Raw genomic sequence first — 25,670 nt, forward strand, 5'->3', positions numbered from 1 at the left:
AGTGCTCCGATGTTTAACGTTCCTGCTGCATTGCCAGTAAGAACGTTCTAGATTAGCTTGGGTGAAACTCTGCGCACTGCTCCATTATTTATTTATTTATTTATTTATTTATTTATTTATTTATTTATTTATTTATTTATTTATTTATTTATTTATTTATTTATGTTGTCAAAATGCGCTCTTTTCCAAATGACGCTACATGCTTACTGATTGGGGTGAACACTTTGCAGGTAGTATTAGAGCAAGGTGCAAGTGGAATTTCTCCCCCACTGGAGCATTCTCTGCACGCCAACCTTGCTCACGTTAATACTTGCGCGGTATGGAGGTGCTGTGTTGCGTTTACCACTGTGTAGAATGCAAGGCATGATTTTTAGAGCAACCAGGCAGACACAAGGCTGGCCATCACGAGTGGAATTTTTATTTTCGCTTTTGAACAATTCTCGATCGAATGTACAAACATTTATGTGTGTTTACAAGCGATGGCCTTTGAACACGTGCACATAGTTATCACTACAACACGACAGTCCGTTGTGTACACGAAGAGGATGCGCCTAAATAGTACTACGTTCATGAGTGATACTGGTTTTGTCGTTATTAGTGTACGTCAACGGGGGTTATATAGGTCACACAGAACTGACACAGTATTTGTCGCATAAATAACTATGTACATGCTTAATGCTGAAAATGTCACGAAGAATACAGAGCTTAAATACACTGAACACGTTCTTACTGTTACAAACACAATTCACACGTCAAAGAACCACAGTGAACGACGAATCTCAGGTCATGACTGCCGCGGCAGGCCCCGCACTTCGAAAATACCTGTAAGTGACTCGCGACGAAAGGGAAAGCGGCGAATAACACATCTTGTACATTTTCTGGCTCTGTGAAGGGATATTCGATTAGATCACGTTGGCCCGCTCGTCATTCGACACTCAAGCACCGCAAGAAAAGGCCTATAGCGTAATGATGACGCAACTAGTGAGCAGAACAATGAGATCTCTTGAAGGTTACAACAATTCAGGATGCGTTCGGGAAGAGAGTCACAAAATATTTTTTGAATTGATAGCGAAGGTTTAAACACTCTTGCCACAATAAACTTGAAGGCGTGAATGCCTGCTCTAATGGCTGACGCGACTGCAGATTCTTGTCCGAACGCTTCGGAAAAGTCTCGTACATTTCCTTAACCAGACGTACTGACGCCCAGCTTATGTTGTGCGAAGCGTCGTCAGATTCGCAATGGGACTGTAATAATGGAGTATGACTTTTCATGAGCCACTTAAGTCCGGGCCGCTAACTCTCAAGACAACGGTGCTGCGTGTTCCCGACTTCAAAGCCTTAAGTAAATATATTCAAAAGAGACAGTTATCCTTGAACGTCTTCCCTCACGTTCCGTAACAGTGGTGCCTTACGAAACTACAAGCGCTACTAAGAACGTGCAAGACGCGAGGATATTAAGTAGCTTCGGAAACATATTCATTTATAGCATACGTATGCTACCTTCGGCATAATACCTAAGCGCATCCTGTAATATTATTCTTCACAAATCCTAGAGAACTCACTGAAACAATTTTGGACGTCACCTTCGTTAGCAGGTCGACAATGTTCACTCCCGTATCAGTTGTACATCACGAAAGTTTCAAATTCGAATGATCAGTGTCAGTGTCCTCAGAAGAAAGTATTGCGAAATGGCCGAATGGTACGGTAAGTACGCATTTAAGATCTTCGTTTCGTAGTACGATTGATCGTCCGGCGGACATAGTGATACGCTTCTCAATGAGCTGCATCATCCACTCTTAAGGCTCACTTAGACAACAATTAATAGCAGCAGATTTTCCGCACTAGGAAATGATGGTAATAAATAATTTATCAATAATATCTTAAAGGGACACTAAAGAGCAAAACGATTTTTCTCGTATTAGTGAACTACTCTTCCACGGGACCAGAAACACTACGCTTTCTACGAGAACACCTTTATAAGCGTGAAATCGCGCAAAAAGGAAATGTGGGTGGCGACGCCACCTTGAAGATTCCGCACCATTCGCCGTGACGTCACATATTTTGACGGCGCCTACTAGGGCCTACGTAGTTCCTAAACGGTAAAAATGAAGTACACTGTCCTCTGAGGGGGCCATGTAGTTAACATACCAAGTTTTAGGAAATTTTGTTGAGCCAATGGCTCCAATATAGGATAAGTACGCTTTGAAATTCGTGACGTCACGCGTGAAGATTTTGGCGCGAAATTTAAAATTCAATCTTTGAACTTCCTTTTCTCCTTTATTAATGCACCGATGATGGTGAAATTAACGACATTATAGTTCTCAAAGTACAATTTATCAATCTAAACCGATCCATTGTTTCTCTTTAGTGTCCCTTTAAAGATCCCGTGGCAAGGGTTTTACATCTCATACTTCTGACAAGAAAGCCTACAATTATTAGTTTCTTTTTTAGACGTGGTAATGTTTCGAAAGCTATGCCTGGCGGTCTGTGGGTGCATATACAAGCAGTACATATATGTTTGTGGGTGTGCACATACCTTAGCTTGCTTTTAGAGGGGCCTTACATGCATTCCCCTCAACATGTTTGCATTGTGAAGCTAATTCTGACAATTTTTTAGGGTCTGTTTAAAAGGTTTTCTCCTCTGACAGCAAGTAATATAGTTTCAATAAAAATGGCACGACCGTTATGGCGACTGTGAAATAAAGTAATCGCGTGTATCTATGTTACGTTTACGTAGACTCTCGCCGATATTTACACAGAGACGACTGCATGATCGATGATTCAAATGCAATTCCGAAGGTTCGTTCATGATCAACCCCGAAATGCACTCACGTCATTCGCTCATAAACATTCTGTTCTTTAGCTGCAACAGCATCAAACGTACAGTCAGGGATAAATTGGTCCCATTGAGGTCGCATGCCATTCCTGGCTTCGGTACACAAAAAGCGAAGTGGTAAGACAAATATTCGCTTTTTTTTTTGCTTCACTTAAGAGAACACAATGCGCACCTGAACAGGAGATCCATAGTGAAGATTTTTTTTTCGTACATTTCATCAACGCGCACACGTTAAATACGCAATACTCATCGAACACTGCTAAAGATGAACATTATGTACATGAGAATGTCTTACAGGTTCCCATAAACCTACTTTAGGAATCGGCGAATCGGGGAAAGCCAGTTTATAATGGCATGTACCTGATCACTGTCACACCACAATGACACTAATGTACAACATGCATCACGTAGTAATAGGTACCACTGAAACGCGTAACGGGCGCCTTTGGTACCTCTTTGCACCAATCATTGTTCGGCAAGCCTTCAGTGCACCATTACAAGGCATCAGAGCACTTGCAGTACACAAAAGACTCTCAGTGAAACCACAAACCACGCACAGTCTTCTTGAACAAGCACCATCAGTTCCAAATAGATGGTAGTGGCCTGACTGTTAAACAAGTTGTTTGTGCCCTTATTAGAGTTGCCGTGCACTGGTAGCATTCCGAAAGCACGTGACAAGTAGTGGTCGTTAGGGAGCCAAATGTCGCAGGCGCATACTCGTGGAATGTCTGGTGGTGGTGAACGCAGGCAGATCTAAAAGGTTCTCTCAGAAACGGACCTAAACTCCGGTTCATCGATGGCATGAAGCCCGTTTTGACCATGGCATTTGACCTTTGCTCTCCTTCGGAGGCAGGTCATTCGTCAGATCTTCGTGGACGCCGTACACTTGGACATGCTGGAGCTGTGAATTGTGCGGAAAGAATAGGAATTGTTGCGCGAGTGGGCACCGCTGGCCGCACGTCGGCTACAGAAGAGGTAGTGCTTGAAATGGTTGCGGAACACTCCGCTGACCAGGTACAGGGCGATGGGGTTCAAGCACGAGTTGACGAACGTCATCACGTAGCCCATGATCTTCCAGACGTGCCAGAAGCTGTTGTAGTGCGACGGAGCGTCGGGTGCGAAATAGTACCACATCATGAACACGTGGTTTGGGAAAAAGCACACGGCGAAGAGGATGACAAAAGCCAGGGCGATCTTGGCCACCTTGACGCGTGCTTTCATCTGCTTGAGCTGCGCCACTCCGCCACAGCCAGGCTGCGTCAGGTTAGCGCGGGACGTGCGAATCAGCTGGCGGGCCATGAGACCGTAGAACGTGCCGATTATCGCCAGCGGCAGCAAGTACTGGACTAGGAACTTCATGAGCACCATGAGCTTCGGGTACCAAGGCCACATCTCAGGCGGAAACGGGTAGCACACACTGTATTTCAGCTCGGGAGTGGCCTCCACTTCCATTACGAACGAAAAGTGGGCTCCTGGTATTGCCAACAGTACGGCGACCATCCACACCGCCACCGTAAGCATGATGGTAATAGTTCGTCTTGTGTGTCGACGACCTTTGTGGTTGAGAAGCGGCATAGCGATGGCCACGTACCGGTCTATGCTAAGCACAGTGAGCGTCAACACGGTCACGCTGATGGACACGTCCCGAAGGAACTCGCTCAGCTTGCAGAGGAAAAGCCCGTAGGGCCACGAGTCTAGAATGTAGATGGTGCTGATGAACGGCACAGTGCCGGCGATGACGATGAAGTCGCCCAGAGAGAGACTCATGATGTAGATGTTGGGAACACTGCGCATTGTCCGGTTCCGAATGAACACGAGGATCAGCGTTCCGTTGCCGAGTAGCCCGACGAGGAATATGAAGGCGAAAAGCGTGGGCACCACGTATGTCTCTAGCCTTTGCTCATATGGCACGAACTCTTCGGAATCACCGTGACCCGTGGTCAGGTTGAGGTGAGAAGCAGGCGTGCTGTTGCTGTAGATGCGCGACACTGATTGGTCCCTGGTGACCCGTAACGTCATGGACGTCACGTTGGCCACCATCGGGCCCAATGTGGACGTCGACAGCATGTCGTAGCTCTCAGGTACGTCGGCCATGCGCTGGACTCTCCAGGCAGCAGGTACTCGGTCCAGGTCAGATTGCACCTAAGCACAGGTACTGCAAGACAAAAATCAAGAACGCAGCACGTTAGGCAAATCTGAGACAGATCGGCAGACTATTTACGAAGAGCGCGAGAGAGAGAGAGAGAAGGAATGTAGGAAAGGCAGGGAGGTTAACTAGACAATGCGTCCAGTTTGCTACCCTACACATGGGGAGGGGGAATAGGGGAGTAAAAGAGAGAGAGAGAAGGATAGACGCATATCTGGCCAGAAAGCCACACGAGCCCTACTGCGGTACTTGAAAAGAACCCTATTGAGCGACCGCTTGTGAAACTCGGCACTGTGTGTGTGAAGAGCGCGAGATTGTTCGAATATGAGATAGGAACTAATACCTGGCAGTACTGAAGAATTTTTGCATTCGCTAGAACAAAAAAAGCAGGAAAGCTTGAGATAGACCTCCACCGAAGTCAAACAATGAAATAATACGGAAGATTTTTAAACCTGGTCAAGAAAACTGTTGCTCTGAAAATCGTTGATGTAATGCATCAGGGAGTTTGGTGCTTGCTGTGGTGAAAATATTTCTTCAGCAATGTTGCAAAGCGGACTTCGGCATAAAACTTTCACTCATTTAATATGAAAACCCCTTTTTTCTGTAGAGCTCACCCGTTATTTTATAACACAGAAAATAATCTGACACCGACTAAATGTTTTAAACGTGTAAATGTACGCTACATATCGATGAAATGAGTACGTTTTGTACTGTGTTTGCATTATACTACGGCAGCGAAGCCTGCAGCCTTGTAAGCTAGACTGTCAACTGTTCCACCATAATGCCTATTAGTGTGTCACGTAGACATTTGCCCCATGTCAACGAGATGAGTATTTCTTGAAGGTGCCCTCCAACACTATTCAAGCCTCCATTTTAGGGGCGAAGCATTTTTAAGCCCGAGGCATGCCCGTCCATCCGTATGTCGGCGTCCGTGCTTACACACCTACTCGACCACTCGTCATGGTTCACTTCGTGGATATGCGTGGTTTTAACAATCGGTTTAACAATATAGTAATCTCAAACATAATTGTGACAAACCAATATAAAACACCTGCAAGCACAAATCCTTTATACTAGTCGGCGACTTCAACGTACACATTATGGACCTTAGGACCTAGCTTTGTCGTCGACTCTCGCTGTCCGGTGTCACGGTATATAAAACATATATGTGTGTATGTGAATAAAAAAAGGTTTACAATAGACAAACATCAATCATAATTGTCACAGAACAATATAAAACACCTACAAGGACAAACCCTTTATGCTGGTCGGCGATTCAACGTAGACAGTATTGACCTTAAGGCCTAGCTTTGTCGTCGACTCTTTATGTCACTTTATGTCCCTTTATGCCACTCAATTTAAATTATATGGGGCAGCGCTTGGACAACGTACGGTTACCCATACGACATCCAGAGCTTCACCGACTCGTCATGATTCATTTCGTGAAGTTGCGTGCTTTTGTTTGTTTTTTTACTTGCGGGTTGAGTATACTGAAGGATGGACAGGTTAACGCAGCAAAAACAGCGGTGATAGGGGCACGCACTCCGAAGTTATTCAGCCAGGAACGTTCACAGTGCAAAACAAAAAAAAAATGCCCACCCTCAACTCAATCTTCGCACAGTCACATGAACACATTTCACTTGCCACAGAGATTGCAAGGCGCAGCCAATGAAATGAGCTGAAAGTTCCTACGGAGGGGAAGTTTGCACACCATTGTTGCCAATCTGTCCAACGTAATGATGACGCCGTTGACATAGTAACAAAGAACGTCGTGCCTGACGACGAGGTTTTGTTTACACAGTCCACAGGTAAGGCTGTTAGAAATGAGCTGGCGCTACTGCTTCGAAGAAAGGCTTTGCTCGCCGCTCTTTACAAGGAAACTCAAAGACACTCCCTGCTCTCATCCTGTGAAGGGAATTTGTGGAACGGCAAGGGCGGTGTAGAATGGTTGCTCCTGCCTGTTGAGCATCCCGGGACTGCGCGAAGTTGTTTCTTGTTCTTCACAGGCTTCACGGGTTGTTCAGTACAGCCACCCGAAGAACTAGAAGTGTGCAGCGACATCTCTTCCACGAAGGGGGATACTTGCACCGCTTCAATAACAATCGAGAGCATACGACACGTGCGAAACGAAGCCGCTGCCAAACGTACACAAGAAAGAGAAGGGAAGCATAAGAAGCCTTACGCGTGGACATCCGACCCGCAGAAGCAAAGAGCCACAGTCGAATTGGCAGCAAGCGCCTCCATCGTGTTCTGTAGTTGTAGCGATCTTTCTTGTTGCGATAGCGTTTATTTAAAGTTCAATGAAAAAGTTAGAGAAACTGGCCACCCTGTATACGAAGTGTCTCTCGACAGGGAGGATACCAGAATCTTGGAAGAATGCCAACATCATCTTGATCCATAAGAAAGGGGACGTCAAGGACCTGAAAAATTACAGGCCCATCAGCTTACTGTCCGTTGTCTACAAGCTATTCACAAAAGTAATTGCTAACAGAATTAATACGACATTAGAGTTTAATCAACCAAGGGACCAGGCAGGATTTCGTACAGGCTTCTCAACAATAGACCATATTCATACTATCAATCAGGTGATAGAAAAATGCGCGGAATACAACCAACCCCTATACATAGCCTTCATAGATTACGAGAAGGCATTTGATTCGGTGGAGACATCAGCAGTCATGCAAGCACTGCGGAATCAGGGCATCGACGAAGCCTATATAAACATAATGGAAGAAATCTACAGCGCATCCACAGCCACTATAGTCCTTCATAAAGAAAGCGGCAGAATCCCAATAAAGAAGGGCGTACGACAGGGAGACACGATCTCTCCAATGCTATTCACCGCGTGTTTACAGGAGGTTTTCAGGGCCCTAGATTGGGAAGAATTAGGGATAAGAGTTAATGGAGAGTATCTCAGTAACCTGCGATTCGCTGATGACATTGCATTGATGAGTAACGCGGGAGACGAATTACAGCTCATGATTACTGAACTGGATACGGAAAGTGGAAGAGTAGGTCTGAAAATTAATATGCATAAAACTAAAGTAATGTGGAACAATCTTGGTAGAGAACAGCGCTTTGCGATAGGTGGCGAGACGCTGGAAGTTGTAAAGGAGTACGTCTACTTAGGACAGGTAGTAACCGCGGAGCCGAACCATGAGAGTGAAATAACTAGAAGAATAAGGATGGGATGGGGCTCATTCGGCAAGCATTCTCAAATCATGAATGGTAGTCTACCACTATCTCTCAAGAGGAAGGTATATAACAGCTGCATCTTACCGGTACTTACCTACGGAGCAGAAACCTGGAGACTTACAAAGAGGGTTCAACTTAAATTGAGGACGACGCAGCGAGCGATGGAAAGGAAAATGATAGGTGTAACCTTAAGAGACAGGAAGAGAGCAGAGTGGGTCAGGGAACAAACGGGGGTTAAGGATATCATAGTTGAAATTAAGAAGAAGAAATGGATATGGGCCGGGCACGTAGCACGTCGGCAGGATAACCGGTGGTCATTAAGAGTAACTGACTGGATTCCAAGAGAAGGCAAACGCGTGAGGGGAAGACAGAAAATTAGGTGGGTAGATGAGATTAAGAAATTTGTAGGTATAACGTGGCAGCAGAAAGCACAGGACCGGGTTGATTGGCGGAACATGGGAGAGGCCTTTGCCCTGCAGTGGGCGTAGACAGGCTGATGATGATGATGATGATGATGATGATGAAAAAGCGCAAAAAAAATAATAATCTTATTTTTGATGCCACACCACGATCACTTCTAAAGTTACGCTAATCAAATCACAAGCCTGCGCACGTCGACGTCATTTCCTCCCGCATTAGTTCTGGCGAGTGCCATTACTGGCAGCGATGGAGAGACTTCACTGCGGGATTAAAATATTGAAACAATTGATATCGGCGCTTTGACCTGCGCTAAAGTTATCCACAGTAATAAGTGAACGCTACCCAGATATAAAAAATAAGTGCTTCAAAAGTGCTGGAGGGCCCTTTTGATGCAAGACGGTTGCGGGACAGCTTTTTCTTTTTTAGGTTGTGAAAAAACTCATTCTTTTCCCTACGATAGCTTGGGAACAACCGCAGGAAGTGTTCGAAGTTTCACGTTTTACTTGAATAAGTATAGACCAGTAAAGTCATGCGTCCAATTTTATTTCTTCCACATCAACTCAATCAACATCGTATTAGTCGAAAGCCTGTATCGAGCAAAAAGTTGAACGACAGATTTAGCTGCTTTCAGAGAGGTAAATTTAAGTTCTCTCCGTGAGAACTGCGTAAGTAGATCCAAAGCCATTAAATAAAGGAAATGAAGCTGTCCGTAACAGGAAGCTAATCGGGTTCCGGTGCCATGTCGTGTAAACACTGAGTTGCAGCAACGACGCTTCTCAAGTAGCGGCTCACTAATTACGCTAATTGGACGCTCATTAACACCCGTTGGATCGGCCATCGAGTCCCAGTGGGTTAAGGTGCAGTTTAAAGCGCAAGGTATATAAAATAGCATGCCAAATGGCCAAAGAGATCCTGTGCACTGGCGCACCATAATATTGTACAGTTTTCTTAGGTCTCTACGTATTTTCTTGTGCTTTCCGATTTATTTCTTTAAATGCATGTGTCCACATCCATTTGTTGCAGTACAAGACGTCTGGTGAGGCAGTGCAAAACGGACTAAGCAGCATACAACGAAACGATTTCAATTTAGCCGCAAAAGCAGTTAACGCTGCACAAGTCATTAATATTTATAACGATTTTCGGCCGGTGTTTCGTATGTGACAGAGTACACACGGCTGACAGCCTGACAATATCACTCTTCATCTACAGCCTGTTTTCTATGCGCACTTCAGGACGAAGGCCTCTGCAAATGATCGCCAACGCATCCTGTAAATCTCTAGACGATTCTATTTTATGCCTCCGAATTTCTTAAATTTGTCGCTCCACCTAACTCTTTGCCGTCCACGGCGGCACTTACCATCTCTTAGTATCCATTCCTATTTTCTAACTGGCCGTCTGTTATCTGTGGTTCTCATGACGTTACCTGTCCAGGTCCTTTTTTATCTTTTTTTGTCTTTAAAGGGACACTAAAGAGAAACAATGAGTCAGTTTAGATCGATAAATTGGGCTCTGAGAACTCCAATGTCGTTAATTTCGCCACCATAGGTTTAATATTAGAGGAGAAATGAAGATGAAAATTTCGTTTTTAAATTTCGCGCCGAAATCTCCCTGCTTGAAGTCACGGATCCCAAAGTATTTATTAAAGACGATAGTCTTTCTTGGGGAACTTAAACGCAGAAATTTTGGTCTGTCTTTCTGTCTTTCTGTTTGTCGGCACGTCCCTCGATTCAGCCACTCGGCCAAAGTTGAACCACTTGCCCAAGGGCCAGCCGGCTTGAACTGGTACGGCTGTTCATACTTGTGAACGTTGTCGATCAAAAAGTAAATATCATGCATATCTGAGGTGCAACATCACTAGGTAAGTATTAGGTGGCGTGTTCCTTTAATAGAAAATGCATACATACGTAATTTTAAGGACCCTAGTTTCTTAAGCTGCGCTGAAAATGCATAAGAATGGAAGCTTGAGAGAGTTGGTATGCGTTCATCTTTGTTGAAAGAGCGCTCACTAGACGACGACGAAGTAAAAGAAGGCACAGGACAGGCGCTGCCTGTCGTGTGCCTTCTTTTACTTCGTCGTCGTCTAGTGAGCGCTGTTTCAACAAAGCTGAAAATGCGACTGCGCTGAAATTTGCCTTCCTCCGTGCCCTTCGCACGAGCTCATTGTTGTGTTTCGGTTTCGGTTCTGTATTGCACTGTACGAATGCCGTGGGTTGGTGTTGAAAAACTTTAGTTTTGAGAAGGCCAAGAAGATGAAAAAAATATTTAAAAAATGAAAAAGCAGCGTTGTGGGCGGCCTTCAGGCTGCCGGTTGTGGGCGCCGCTCTGGCGTTCCTGTTTTACCCAGGCGACGTGTAAATAAAAGAGTGTGTGGAGAGTACTCGTTGAGTGCGGACGTTTCTCTGCTTCAGCGCTTCGCGCCAAACCGCGTTTTCGGGCTGGCTGGCGTCCCCGCCGGTCGCGTTGGTCACCGCAGGTCTTCGCCTGCTGCTGCGCCGGGACTACCAGCACGCAACACAGCACTCATGCTTCCCGACGTATTGCCAGATGGCGTCCATATCTCACACAGCGCCTCTTCTATCGTCTTTACACGACATTTGCAGCGAAGCACGCAGATACGCGGCCTATTTTTGTATTTTGGAGCCATTGGTTCAACAAAATTACCCCGAACTTGGTATGTTAAGTCTATGGCCCCCTCAGAGGATAACGTACTTTATTTTTTATCGATTAGGAACTACGTAGTCCCTAGTAGGCGCCGTCAAAACATGTGACGTCACGGCGAATGGTGCGGAAACTTCAAGGTGGCGCCGCCACCCACATTTTGTTTTTGCGCGTTTTCTCGCTTATTAAGCGTATTTTCGCAGCAAGCGTGGTGTTTTTGGTATTGTGAAAGAGTACTTTACCAATATGAGAAAAATTGTTTCGCTCTTTAGTGTTCCTTTAAAGGGCCAGTAAACAGGCTCCTTTTTTTTACGCCTCCCAAACAAGCTCGCTAATTCGTACAGAGGGCAGCAGCGATCCCATTTCCCTATTGTCACAGCTCTGCGCGGATGCTCGATTTCGAAAAACAATTCCCGCGCCCCTCTACTGCGCCTGACCATTCCTTTTCGGCCACGCAGTGACGTTATTCTGTCCATGGGCAACATTGCGTAGCACCGATTTCGTCGATTGGACCTTTGCACTACGAAACGGTGCCTTGGCCCTGCACTGATGCAGTTTTGGCCGCGCAGTCCCCATTTTCATTTTCGTATGCTGCCCTCTGCCGTTTTTATAGCCGAGACTACCGGGACAAGTGGTATCGCCGGAACGAAAGCCTCCGAGATCATGGGGAATCTCGCGACTTACCACTAGGGGAACGGCGCATGCGCCGTGACATATTTGTTTACCTCGCCAGTGTCTTGCACCCCTCGCACCACGCTTTCTCACCGCGCCGCTCTACGAGCGACACGTAGAGGAAGCATTGCTCAGTCGTTGGCTGTGCGCCGATGACATAAGCGCTGACCCCGTATTACGTTCCGCAGTGGGCGTGGTCACAACAAAGGGCTACGCCTACTCCCCTTCACTGCCGAGAAACGTGGCAAGGCCAAGCGACAGCCGAAGCTGCTTGCTCTACAGACTGTAACCTATCCTTATTACAGCACTTGTTCGCAATATTCTTGCGGTAGCATGTTCACATTGTACAAGTGCGCAGTTATCTCTCCGTCACAAATTTTAGACTGCGAGGTTGTTTACTGGCCGTTTAATATCTTCCATGATATCGGCTACACCTGTTTGTTCTCTGGTCCAATCTGCTGTGTTCCTATCTCATAGGGTTCAGCCTGTCATTTCTCGTTCCACTGCACGCTGGGCGGCCCTGAGCTTCTTTCAGGGTTTCTTTGTATTTCTCCAGCGTTCTGCCATGTGCGTTTGCTGTTCGCAATAACGAGCCCCTTACCGAGCCCGGAAAATCCCAAGCAACTGCGGTACGTGGTACGCTCGCCGGCGTCGGTGCATGCAAAGTATGAAACGGCTGCGTGTAGCGAAAACGGTCAAATACTAAAACAGGAGAGTTCGAGCACGCTTCGTTTCGGGGGAGTCCCGCTACGAGGAAGAACGAATGTAAACGTACGAATGACGACCTGCGCGACTCGCATTTCTTTGAACATCACCGACCGTGGCACGTAGCTTCGGCTAATCACCCATTGGAAACAGTGGAATGCCATCACGGGAAATGCGCGCGAAGCAAAATTAGGCGATAATAAAAAGAAAGGAAGGCGGACCTAGTCGTGTGAAGGTTACGCAGTTCCTCAGTTACGGCATAAGACAAATGGTGGCTTGATAGAACGGAAAATTGGGCTAGTTGGTTAGTAATATAATTGGGGAAAGAATGGGTGGATTAAATGGGCGCCCTGTGTTAACGTATGTGGCGCTTATGGTTTCTTTTCCGATTCTTTGGCTTCTTTTGCTGGTTTCAGTTCACCGCAACAAGCTTGCATTTGGTTTAATAAACTTGGGTTGAAGGTCCTTGACGTGTACATCACCTCCTTCGTTAATTGCGTTTCCCTCTCAAAGGCAACACAAGGTCATGTTCAAAAAACAAAGGGAAGAAATCCATCTGCCCATCTGAACTGCAAATGCTTGCACAGGCAAAGGAGGGCATGAATGGAAGGGATGGGGGGGCGGCGGGGCGGATGCAGTGTTCGAACAGTTTGTGAAGCTCACTTGATTGCAGCAGCGCTAACGGGACAGATAAATAGCTGTTAAGCCCTCCAATAAAGTATGGACTGAAAAAAAAAAGGCTGGCACGGATATCTGTGAATTTCGTAACTGCATTAAATTATAATGTAAACGACTACAGATTAATCAAACATCCCGACCAGCCTCCGAACATTAATTCCTGTTACCCAGCTTTCGTATGCTGAGCTGTCCGTCAGTTATCACTAGCCGCAGTGCAAACACCCTGGCATTCACTTTCAAGCTGAACGACGCCATAATAGTGATGAAAACGCGAAAATAAAATAGCCAAGACATCAGTGCAAGGTCATTTACTGACAGAAGTGCATGAAAGTCCAGTTTCGTAAGACTCACCGTTGAATAATTGTCAAGGACCGTCGCGTAACGAACTTCGCAAGAGACCACGGACTGTAGCGAGAACGGCTTTAAATATATATTTGCGAAGTGACTAGGAGACTAATCTCTTCCGTTATGTTCATGTCGTTCCGGCGCGGTGGAATGACGCCGTCGGATTAACCTCAGCCGCGCGCATTCCAGTGAGCTTAGATTCGAAGCGAAGGCTTTACCAAAGCCCTGTTTATGACCCCCGAAACGTGGAGTAGTATAATGAAGGCTCTCCCCAGTTAGAGCGAGGCTGTGCAAAAACTGAGGAAACCACGGCCGACGAAGACTGACGCAAAGTTTGTAGTGATCTGAGACGTAACCTCTGCCTTTGAAAGGGGCCATCTTACTAGGAACGGAATTATGTCTTTCTAGTAATAAATATGTCTTTGTTGAGCGCACCCTGTTTTCGACGCCGCATACGCGAGCGCATCCTCGATGCATCCTGAAGGCTGCATGCGCTCCGGCAAGAGTCTCGGTTCTTCGAGTTGTGCTTACGCTTTGTGCTTTAACTACGTGCAGAATTCTGCGTTAAAGTTGAGTTCCAAGTCAAGCTTGGACAGTTAGACTTCTTGATCTCCCTAGTAAATTTTTTTTTCTCCTAAAAACGGATGTGTCCACACTAACGAAGTTTCTTGTAAAATTTCTTTTTAAATTACCAATATGTCCATAAGCCATGGGGGTTCCCCCAAGGTGGTACTTATAAAGACCAAACTTCTTTAAAAAGCTCCAAATTTAAGGTGCTGCATCTTGTACTTTGAACCTTCATTGCATGGATGACAAAGAAGTTACGCGGGGTTTGGCGAACCTTTCGCTTTGATTTATCATTTTGCGCGCGATCTAAGCGTATTTGATGAGATTAAAGTATAGCTGGCAGTCTGGCAATGCTCAAGTGAGGTTCTTGGAATGCACTGTAACTTTGTGAATTGAGGTTCAGTGTGAGTGAGGCATTCATATGAGATTTGTGATTGAGGATTAATGAATAAAAGCTTGTGATAGATGAAACCAAATCTATCGTTAATTTCTTTAGTTATAATTATACACTAGATCATTCACCAAATGCATTCGTAACTGGGTCCCCCAAGAGAGGCCGCTATCACAAGTGTACAGTATATAAAAGCACACGCCTCCATGACATTGCGGGCAAGAAAAGCCTGTAGTTAGGTCGCCGAGCTGCTAACATCGACAGCATTTATTCCATCACCGACTCATGCTCATCCTTTTCTATGTAATACGCCAATCACTGTGTACAACCGTTTTACATTATCATTAGTGTTACCATTTCTCAGTGGAACTTCACAATCACCGATTCGCTTGGCACCCTTTGGCCAGGCATGGCCCTCGCGCCACTGAAATCCACTCATCGTCATTAATTGCAGTATGCACTATATAGCACCTAAGAAGCGGCATGTACATCTTGCAGCCTGTGGAAGCTTATTGCTTATTGGAAAAGGCAGTGTGTTGCTGCCCTACCGTATTTATTCGAATCTAAGCCGATGTTTCTTTTTTCGAAAAAACGACTTGCAAAAGTGGGGGGGTGGTATGGGGTGGCCTTGCGAATTTCGGGGGTCGGCTTAAAATCGGGGCCGGCCTAGATTCGAGTAAATACGGTATTTTGCCGGTACGACAGTAAGTATGAGTGGCTGGCTGTTGCACTCTTCAAGTATGATGCCCACCGCTTTCTGCGGAAGACGAACATTACGCTTTAGCTCCACGGGAATGTACAAGATGCTCATTTAGAGAGGCACGTAATGATCGCCGACGAAAACTGTGCACAAAGCGTGCTGTTTCGCATACACTGCACGCACTCATCGTTTAATTTCAATGCAAAAACAAACAAACATTTTTCGTTTCGCGGCCTTACTACAGCAGCACGCTACCTGCATGCTAGACACACACACACACACACACACACACAATAGACATATATATATATATATATATATATATATATATATATATATATATATATATATATATATATATATATATATATATATATATATATATATATATATATATATATAAAAGAAAAGTGCTCAATTACATCATAATTAGACACGTCCAACCTGTGGTTTGCAAGCCGTACTGTGGTTTTAAGTAAAAAAAAAATTCAACCTCTTCCAGCAACGCTGAGAAGCGATGGCGATGCCGATAGCCCTCCTCGCAAACTGTTGATTACGCCTAACGTTTTGACTTTACAAGAGGGAGGGCAACTGCCGTTAACCACCTTCATTTTCAGAGATTTTTAATATAAAAAACAGGAACAATAAGCTTTCCTAACGCTCACCGTTACGCGAAGTCCCTTTGCTGCCTCCAGAGCCAGTGCTTCTGGTACTTTTCCAATTTGTCAGCAGGTGGCGCTAGGTCCTCAGCTAACTTGTTTGGTGCTGCTAGAGGACGGACGTGTTTTTCGTGGGCTCCGGAATGACAGCGTCAGATAAGTGTTTTTTTTTTTTTTGCATGATTCGAGCTTGTTTTTTTTAGTTAATCCGCTAGATTGCAGCTTAATAGAGCTTACAACTTTGTACTGTTGGTACAAAGTGGTGTGACAGTCGCCTCGGGTGTTTTTTTTTTAAAATATTTGTTTGTTCGGCCACCACGTGGCTGAAAGGTGCACAGGTGCTTTGACGTGTAACGTACTTGCGGAGTTTTGTGATATCATTTGGCTTTAAGTGTATCTAATCCTCCGTGTGAACGATCTATAGCCATGGTCAAAAAGACCGTAAAGTGTTCAGGATGCGGAATGGGGCGGAAAATAGAGGTTTGTGAGGATGAGACGACAGAGACAGCTGACGCCAAGTGTAAGCAATCCGAGTTAGAGGCGAAAATGGAAATAATGATGGCCGCCCAGAATGAGCTCATGGTGAGAATCTCCGAGCTGGAGAAAGCGGTAGCGACAGAGCGGGAAAAAACGATGGCTATGGCGGAAAGGCTTAACAGCCGAGGAGGGATTAGCAAAGGTAGCCATGCCAGCAAAGGTAGCAAGCGACAGCGGCAACAATGGGGCATCGACCCCGACAGTGGTAGGCGCGAAGGAGGAAACAGGTTTGGAAAAGACAGGTGCAAGGGTCACAGGACCCACTTTCCGCGAAGTAGTCTTGGGAACGGGAGGGGACAAAACAACAGCAGTAGCACGCGCTAGTAACCGGGGCAGTGGCCAGGTGCGGGAGAGTCCAGCAGAAAAGTCGGATCACGTGATAATCGCCGGGGACTCGAATTTAGCTACATGCGCAGAAGCAATCGAGGAAAGGGTGAGAGGCGACAAACGAGTTTTAATAGGGAAGTTCCCGGGACGTAGGCTGAGATCAGTGATGAGACAAGCTAGCGCAGAACTCGCAACTAAGTCTAATGGACGTAACCTCGTGATAATCGCGGGAGGTCTAAACGACGTCTTGAGTAAAGAATCAGCCGAACTAGCGACCACATTGGCGAAAGGGGTCGATGACATGCGCGCCATTTCCCCTCAGGTGCAGATAGTGGTATGCACAATACCGGAAGTACCAGTGCGAAATATCAGCTTGCAAAGAGCGGTTGTCGTCGCAAACAAAGAGATATGGCGAATTAGTCGAGAGAAAGGCATCGAGGTAGTGGAAATAAACAGAGAGGTGCACAGGTGGGGTGGTTTTCGAAGAGACGGAATACACTTCGATAGGAGGCTTGGCCATGAGGTGGGTTGGCGTCTTGCAGGACGCGCAGTAGCTTTTTTGGGGGGCACGCGGGCCCTTCGGTGCCCAAGGTAGCTTGTAATGAGGAAAACAACCAGGGGGACTCTTTGACAGGTAGTATAGCGAAAAAACAGAGAAAAGGTAAAAGAAGGGAGAAGGCGCGTGTTGCAATTAGTTACATTAGCATGCAGGGTGGCAGAAAAAAGGCAAAATGGTTAGAGATTGAGGGACAGTTAAACAAGGAACAGATAGGTGTTTATGCGGTTACAGAAACACACCTTAGAGACTTGGAAGAGCCACCACATATTGAAAATTATGTTTGGGAAGGATGTAACAGGATCACATCAGAAAGGAGAGGTGGGGGGGTTGGAATGCTAATTCATAGCAGAACAAAATGGGAGAGAGTGAAACAAACGTGTTCAGAGCACATATGGGTTTCGGGCACAGTAGGTGGAAAGAAAACGTGGCTAGGTGTAGCTTACTTGTGGACGGGGAATAACTGCAGAGAAAAGAATCTGGAGATAGTGAAATGCATAAGCACCGATATTAAAGAATTTGGTCATGATGCCGAAATAATCCTTCTAGGGGACATGAACGCTCACATTCATGACCTTGACGGATATTCAGACACCAATGGCAAGTTATTGCTAGATCTCTGCGAGCAACATAGTCTTGAGATAGTTAACGTGGGGCCTAAGTGTGAGGGGCAGATCACGTGGGAAGTCGGAAACAGGCAATCGAGCATTGATTACTGTCTCATGACAGAAGGAATATATGACAAACTTAGAGACATGAGAATAGACGAAGAAGGCATTAACAGCTTGGGTAGTGATCATAAACGCATAATATTACAAATGGGATATAAAACTGAAAATAAGAACATAGAATCAAAGTTTGGCAGCTCGTATCTAAATGACAAACAAATAACAAATATAGCCGCAAGAGTCGAGGAAAAAGTAGACGAACTACCAGGCAAAGACTGGAAGTATAGTGAGCTGCTACATGTAATCACGAAAGAAATGGAAATAGAGAAGAAAACTATTTGTTGGAAAGGAAAGAAAAAGCCAAAAAGTTGGTGGAACAAAGAAATCCGGGAAGCGATCGAGATGCGACGTCAGGCATCACGGGAGCACAGACAGGCAAAAAAGGAGAAGCGGCCACAGGACGAAGTTAACCAAATATGGGAAATATATTTAGAGCAAAAATCCATTGTGCAGAAATTAGTCGAGGCAAAAATTAAAGGTGAAAGTGAACGCTGGATGACAGAGATTCGCGAAAAGAAGAAGGCCGCGCCTAGGATATTTTGGAGCCACCTAAAAGCGCTGGGTAGGAAGTCTGTCACAATGCAACAACATATGGTAGATGAAGGAGGAAATAAATTCGAAGGATATGAAGCGCTAGGTTACATTCGAAAGATAACAGCCGATTCGTTTAAAAAGGTCCCCCAGGGGATTCCCCCGGTGAGTAAAAGTACGCAAAGGAGAGCAACCGACGAAGATGTAGTACTAGAGAATTTCAATTGGAAGAAGGCCGAAGGAAAAATTCCTAAGCGCACTACTCCGGGCTTAGATGGGGTTCCCGTCAGCCTCATTAACGAACTCGGACATAACACTAAAGAAGCACTGCTGAAAGCCGTAGAAAAGTGCTTACAGGAGAGGGAAATACCAGACAGTTGGAGAAAAAGTAGAATGAACTTAATCTATAAAGGCAAGGGAGAAAAGGATAACATTCGCTCGTATAGACCCCTAACAATTACATCGGTGCTATACAGGTTGGCGATGCAGGCAGTAAAATTAAAAATAGAAGCGTGGGTAGAACAAAATGATATTTTGGGAGAACTTCAGAATGGATTTCGAATCGACAGGCGGTTAGACGATAATCTGTTTGTTCTTACCCAGTGTATAGAAATATCTAAAATAGAAAACAGGCCCTTATACGTAGCTTATCTAGATATCACCGGGGCGTATGACAACGTTAATCAGGAAATTTTGTGGGATATATTGAAGGAAGTGGGCATAGGTGACGACTGTGTACAGCTTTTGAGAGAAATATACCGAGAAAATTCAGTTTGTATAGAATGGGAAGGAATAAGTAGCAAGGACAGCGTTGAAATTAGCAAGGGGCTGAGACAGGGATGCCCCTTGTCCCCGCTGTTATTCATGCTGTACATGGCGAGGATGGAAAAAGCGCTAGAAGGTAGCAACATTGGATTTAATTTGTCACACAAACAGGTCGGAGCGATGGTTGAGCAGAAGCTTCCAGGTCTATTTTATGCTGATGATATTGTCTTATTTGCGGACAGTCAAGATGATATACAGCGACTGGCAGATATATGCGGAAGGGAGTGTGAGGCTCTAGGACTAGGATTTAGTGCAACAAAATGTGGATTGATGATATTCAATGATCACGGAGACCATACGGTCTTAATACAGGGCCAAAAAATACCGAGGGTAAGCGAGTACAAGTACCTCGGAGTATGGGTAAATGAGGGGGATAGATATATGGAGGTACAAGAGAAAGCATCGGTAGCAAAGGGAAAGAGGAATGCTGCAATTATGAAGCACAGAGCTTTATGGGGATACAATAGGTACGAGGTGCTTCGAGGGCTGTGGAAGGGTGTGATGGTTCCGGGGCTTACATTTGGGAACTCAGTGGTGTGCATGAAGTCAGAGGTGCAATCAGGAATGGATGTAAATCAAAGGACGGTGGGCCGCCTCGCCTTGGGCGCTCACGGGAAGACGACAAATGAGGCGGTGAAGGGTGATATGGGATGGACAGGCTTTGAAGTGAGGGAAGCGCAGAGCAAAATGAGATTCGAAGAGAGGCTGAGGAAAATGAAGCACAGTAGATGGGCAGAGAAGGTTTTCAGGTATTTGTATAGAAAAAGCGTTGACACGCAGTGGAGAAAAAGAACTAGGAGGCTCACCAGTAAATATACGGCTGGCAGTGCGGGCGATATGGCAACAAGGAGCATTAAGCGGAAGGTCAGAGAGGCGGAGAGGACTTATTGGATGACAGCGATGGAAAAGAAGCCGGCTCTGAGTAACTACCGAAAAGGAAAAAACGAAATAAGGAGGGAAAGATTTTATGATAATTCAAGGGGAAGCGCTTTACTGTTTGAAGCAAGGTCGGGCTGCCTGAGAACGCGTAGTTATAAAGCGAGATTCAGTAACGAAGAAGAACTATGTACATGCTGCGGGGGAACTAAGGAAACGATGGAACATGTACTGATTGAATGTGGCGATATTCACCCAGGTATACGTGTGGGCACGAGTCTACATGAAGCCTTGGGTTTTAGGGACAACAATGGAAAGCTGAACACGCCCGCGATAGAAATAAGTAAGAGACGGTTAGAGTATTGGTGGCAGAAAAGTAGAGATAAAGTACAAAAATAAATAATTGGGGGAAAAAAGGTTATTCTGCCTTAAGAGGCAGAGAGATGGACTGTGAATTTATATTTTTTGTTATAATAACATAGATTTAATCAATGTAGATAAGGCATTAGGACAACATGAAACAAGGAAGTTTTTTTTTCTTTTTTTATCCTTCGAGCCTGGTGGCAGACATGTCACCGCCCCGTTATAAAGGGGACGCTCATAGCATCCATCCATCCATCCACAACTTTCATGCTGCCGCTCACGAGCATCGAATCACATGTCAAGCGATGGGGGCGCCACTGTTCTGCTCAATACATATGAGGGCGTATCTGCCAATTTTAAGTTGGAAAATATTATTTAAAAAAAAAAACTGTGCTGCATTTCAACAATAATGCAGAGACAATTAACCGCGTACACATCTAAGAGGTCACGTGACCGGGATCATATGCATCTTCGCTTTTTTGCCTCGTTGAGTGCCAAAACTTTTTTTTTTGCGACTTTAGCGAAGAAATAAAAATATAAATCCGCGTTTAATTAGAAAAAAATGGGGCGGCTACGCAATAGTCGTGCGAAAAATAAGGAAGCAGCAGAGCTGTTGGCCTTCCCCTCCTCCTTCCCTTCCTCCTAACTCTCACTTCCCTTTGCAACCCCTTGCTATGCTGTACTATGCTTGGCTACGCTATTTTTGGCCCTCCTCCTCACACTAACAGCCCTCACCTCTACCCTCACTTTCCTTTCCCACCACCTCGCTATATTACACCATACATATGGCATGCTATAGTGTACCCTCTCCTCTCCTACTTTGCCTCCTCCTCACATAAATCCTCCTCACCCTCATTTTCCTTTCCGCTTCCCTCAAAAAGCGGCTTGTCATCCACGCGCTCAAACACTGCGGAAGCACAGTCCCTTGGAGCTGTACTGAGGACAATGACACAGGGTATGTTCACTGGTTTCTTCGTTGCCGCAGCGGTCACAGGCAGCACGGTCTGCCATTTCGATGCGGCAGCCAAAGACGTTTGTGAAGGACACTCCAAGCCGCACGCGACAGAGAACGGTCGTCGCGGATCGGGGTAGTACAGATGGAATTTGGTGTCGCAGGCCCAGGTCCAGGCGGTGAAGGTGGATGTGAAGGAAAGCGGGTGTGTTCTACATAGACCACGCGACATCACGGGTGAGCGTACGAAATATTTTTTGCTGCGTCACTTCTTGACACTAGAATAGGTTCCATCACGCTACTCTCGTGAGCATTCTTAGCCGCATCATCGGCATACTCGTTACCGATGATATCGCAGTGGTCTGGTAAACACCGAGAAGTTTTGTATCACGCCCTTTGTCTATTAGTTCATAGTACAGTTTTCGTACGTCAAGCAGTAATTGGTATTGTGGTCCACGACGTATACCAGTTAGAAGACATTGCAGATCTAATTCAGAATCGGTAAATATGCCCCATTTATGTGGTTCTTGTCTTTCCAATCATTCAAAGTGCGCTGCAGAGTGCCGCAAGCTATGCGACTATCCATGTTGTCCTGTGAGGCGTTCTAAACTGAATGTTTTCGGGTATCGTGGGGAAGATCACAGCTCCTGCAGATCCTGCAAAAGTTATCGAGTTATCCGTGCAAAGTTTAATATGGTCCTTGTATTCTTCGGGCAGCATGAGTAGAGACAGCGATTTTAAAGCTGCCAACGAGAGCGAGGAAACACGAGTTTCCGAGCTGTGCATATAGGGCCAACAACAAGTAGTAGGGGTAATCCACGGTCGAATACGGAAGCACCCCTGAAACATTGAGGATGATAATATAAAACAAACTAAAGAACACGTTTTTTCCCAGCGGGTATTTTTGGCAAAACCCCGGGCGTTCGTGCCAGGTTTACCAAGCCAACGCTGCGAGGACGGAGAACATCGATTAGCGACGCTTACGCTGCACGCATATTGAATGTCCAATTCAACGGGAAACCCCTACCGACTATAGACCGGATTAGTTGTGTTTGCTTGTAGAGCAAACCGGTGCTCCACAGTGTGAGAGAGGAGTCAGAGAGAAAGAGAGGAGAGAGAGTAGATAGCACATGCATAGCTGTCGAGAGATGTGGGCGCAAGCACAGGGCAACAAGTGCTAGAATAGAACCAAAACAAAACAAAAATGAAGAGAAATGGACGAGTGTTCGAAAACCCAACAGCCACAGATTTGTGTTTCGTAGGTAAGAACAAGGCAAGCAATTTATCATTGCTGCAGCTACGTCTAAAGGGATTATATAGTAAACAGAAAGCGCCTACTCTACACAACAAAAATGCAGTCGGTGACCGTTGACTTTTTGAACGTGCATAATTACATGCTGCCCTAGATGGGTAAGAACAACGCTTCTTCATGTCCAGGTTTGCACCGGCTGAGACAGTGAAAGCTCCTTTATGACAGTTAAATGATGACTTCTTCAGAGCTATGGCGCTTCAGTTAGCGGGCTTCTTGTTGCTTAGTTGCACTGTAGCGTAGAGTGCGGTAGCGTAGAAGCGTAGAGAGCTTACGCAACATTGTGTCTAGGATTTCTGTAACTTATGTCGACGGAAGTTGGAAAGGGTCCCTAAACGGCACCGAGTTCAAAGACGAGAAAGTGGTTTCTTCCTCGCCTTCCCTATACCTTCGCACAGCCTCTATCTCCTCCTCGCGACCTATCTCTTCATAAAGCACGTGGACAATGTCAGCACTAAGCGTTGATCCTATCATGATTTCGCGATTTTCGACTACACGCTGTTAGATCCGCATGCGCAGTCGAAAAACGTGCAAAACGAAGCGAAACTAGCTCATCGCTCACGATAGTCATGTGAGACAAGGAAGAACTGGCGTGCGACTGCATTGCAAAGGAGGGTAAGAGACCACTTACAACTGATATGCCTCGTATATGGACCAACATACAGCTTATTTCCTCGTTACGTCACGTGAACAGAACGCTGCTGGCACGAACTTTGTCGAAACGACGGAAAACGCCGGGAGAGAATAACGCGCGCGTTCTTTGTGTTGTCAGGAGTTGTTTAGGGGCCCTTTTATTTTTCTAAATCGTCGTATATTTCGCGGGTTCCGGTATCGGCGCACTCCGCAGTGCATATAACATCACTCTTAAGTATTTAGTCTATAAGCGCCTCTTGCGCTTGCGTCTATCGGTTTAATAATCCTTCCTTTGCGGCTTGTCCTTTAGCGTATAGGCGTTCACAGAAAGCTCAGTCCTCGCTACACGCTCTGAGTCAATGCAGTACGAGGCGAAATTCATCCTTTAATAGGACACTCCTCCATGATCACCGTCATACTGCAATAATTGTCCGGGCGACGTGCTACTCAGATACAATCCCGCAAATCCTCAAAAACTGCACGAGAAACCGCAGCAGATACTATACTAACAGCCTCAACGGACTGGAAACGGCGTCAGAAACAAATATAAGTGCAGACAAAGATGTAGGGCAATGCCTACATGTGTCAACAGGGTTGGTTTAACTCTATGTATACTGTGTGTTTACGTCAGGACTACTCGAAAAGTGACATATACAAGTAATCTCGTAAATTAACGCGCTAACGTTAAAGAGCATGTTTCGCAGAAATTCCGGTGTCACATTCGGCGGCGTCTTTGGTTGTGAGCGAAAAATCAGCGTTGTCCTTGAGCGAAAATTTTAGATAGATGCAAATAAAGAAATAAGAAACAAAAATTCGATTCGAGTGGAACCGAGGATTCGAACCTGCAACCTCTAGCTCCGTGACGCGATGCGTTTAGCCGCTCGTCCACTATACGCATACATCCTCAGTATCATAATAACGGAGAGCTATTTATACACACGATTTAGCGTTTGCGGTACGCACATCTCAGAGGTCATGCAGCGGCTTGACGCACCACCCGCGAGATGGCGCCAAGGGTCCACGGGCGCGCTTTTAAACGGCATCGCCTCGCCGTGTGGCCGCGTGAGCGCGTTTCGTCGCGCCTCATGCGTGGACATTAGAGCCGGCAGGGTGTCCGCACTTTAGCTTTCCTCGCGGCACGGTTTAGGCCTCCACCGAGAAGCGAAGCAAGGCTAGCAATTGGGAAGGCGATACGAACACGGTCCGATTACGCTGTAGCATTCTATTCTTGACAGCGGAGAGCAAACGTCCTCTCAGTTCCTGTTGTTTTTTTAACGGTGAATATGAACATTAATGTACGAGCATGTTGCGATCGACCGGCCTTTCTGAACAACTGTAACCAGAACGCCCTTCCTGTGTGTGTTGTTTTTTATAATGCGTGTGTGTATGTGCGTTTTTTTTTCCTCTCTCTTTCCCTCTACATCCCCTTTCTTGCCCATATTTCCCCACCCCAGTGCTTGGTAGCAAACCAGATGCTAATATCTGGTTAACCTCCCGGCCTGCCTTTTTTCATCTCTCTCTCTCTCTGCGCTGGTTTGCTTAGGTTTGTTTGTATTCGTACATTTTATATTTGTTTCTGGCGACTTACTCTCTTCTTTGTTCGCGCAGCGTGTATGTGGGTTTGCGTGTGCGGGCGCTTGTGGCAAGGGAATTGGATAGTTCGACTATCTATTGGCATGGCGGGCTCTTTGTGTAAAGTCGATATTCCTATCTGTTTGCAACCCGCCGCGGTGGTCTAGTGGTTATGGTACTCGACTACTGACACGAAGGTCACGGGGATGAGTCCCAGCCGCGGCGGCTGCATTTCCATTGAGGCAAGACGCTAAAGGCCCGTGTGCTTAGATTTAGGCGCAAGCTCAAGAAACCCATGTGGTCGAAATTTGCGAGCCCTCTACTACGGCTCCCCTCATAATCATATCGTGGTTTCGGGACGTAACACCACAGCAATTAATATAAATCCCATCTGTTTGCAGCTCTTAAACAACAGCGATATAAACAATACTCGAAACCTTTTTATGTATTCTACAATATCATATAGTTGCTACCAAAACTTCAAAACAG

At 45.8% G+C, this 25,670-nt stretch overlaps 1 protein-coding gene across 1 annotated transcript in view; it reads right to left on the reverse strand.

Moving 5' to 3' along the window:
* Positions 1-609: 609 nt before the first annotated feature.
* LOC119395950 (neuropeptide CCHamide-1 receptor) overlaps positions 610-25,670 on the reverse strand; it is a 30,050-nt gene continuing 4,989 nt past the window's right edge. Inside the window, exon 2 of the mRNA XM_037662978.2 lies at positions 610-4,991. Within this exon, the coding sequence (XP_037518906.1) occupies positions 3,698-4,930 (1,233 nt within the window). The 5' untranslated portion in view covers positions 4,931-4,991 and the 3' untranslated portion in view covers positions 610-3,697. The remainder of the gene's footprint in view (positions 4,992-25,670) is intronic.

This window comes from Rhipicephalus sanguineus, chromosome 6, assembly GCF_013339695.2.
Source record: "Rhipicephalus sanguineus isolate Rsan-2018 chromosome 6, BIME_Rsan_1.4, whole genome shotgun sequence".
NCBI lineage: Eukaryota > Metazoa > Arthropoda > Arachnida > Ixodida > Ixodidae > Rhipicephalus > Rhipicephalus sanguineus.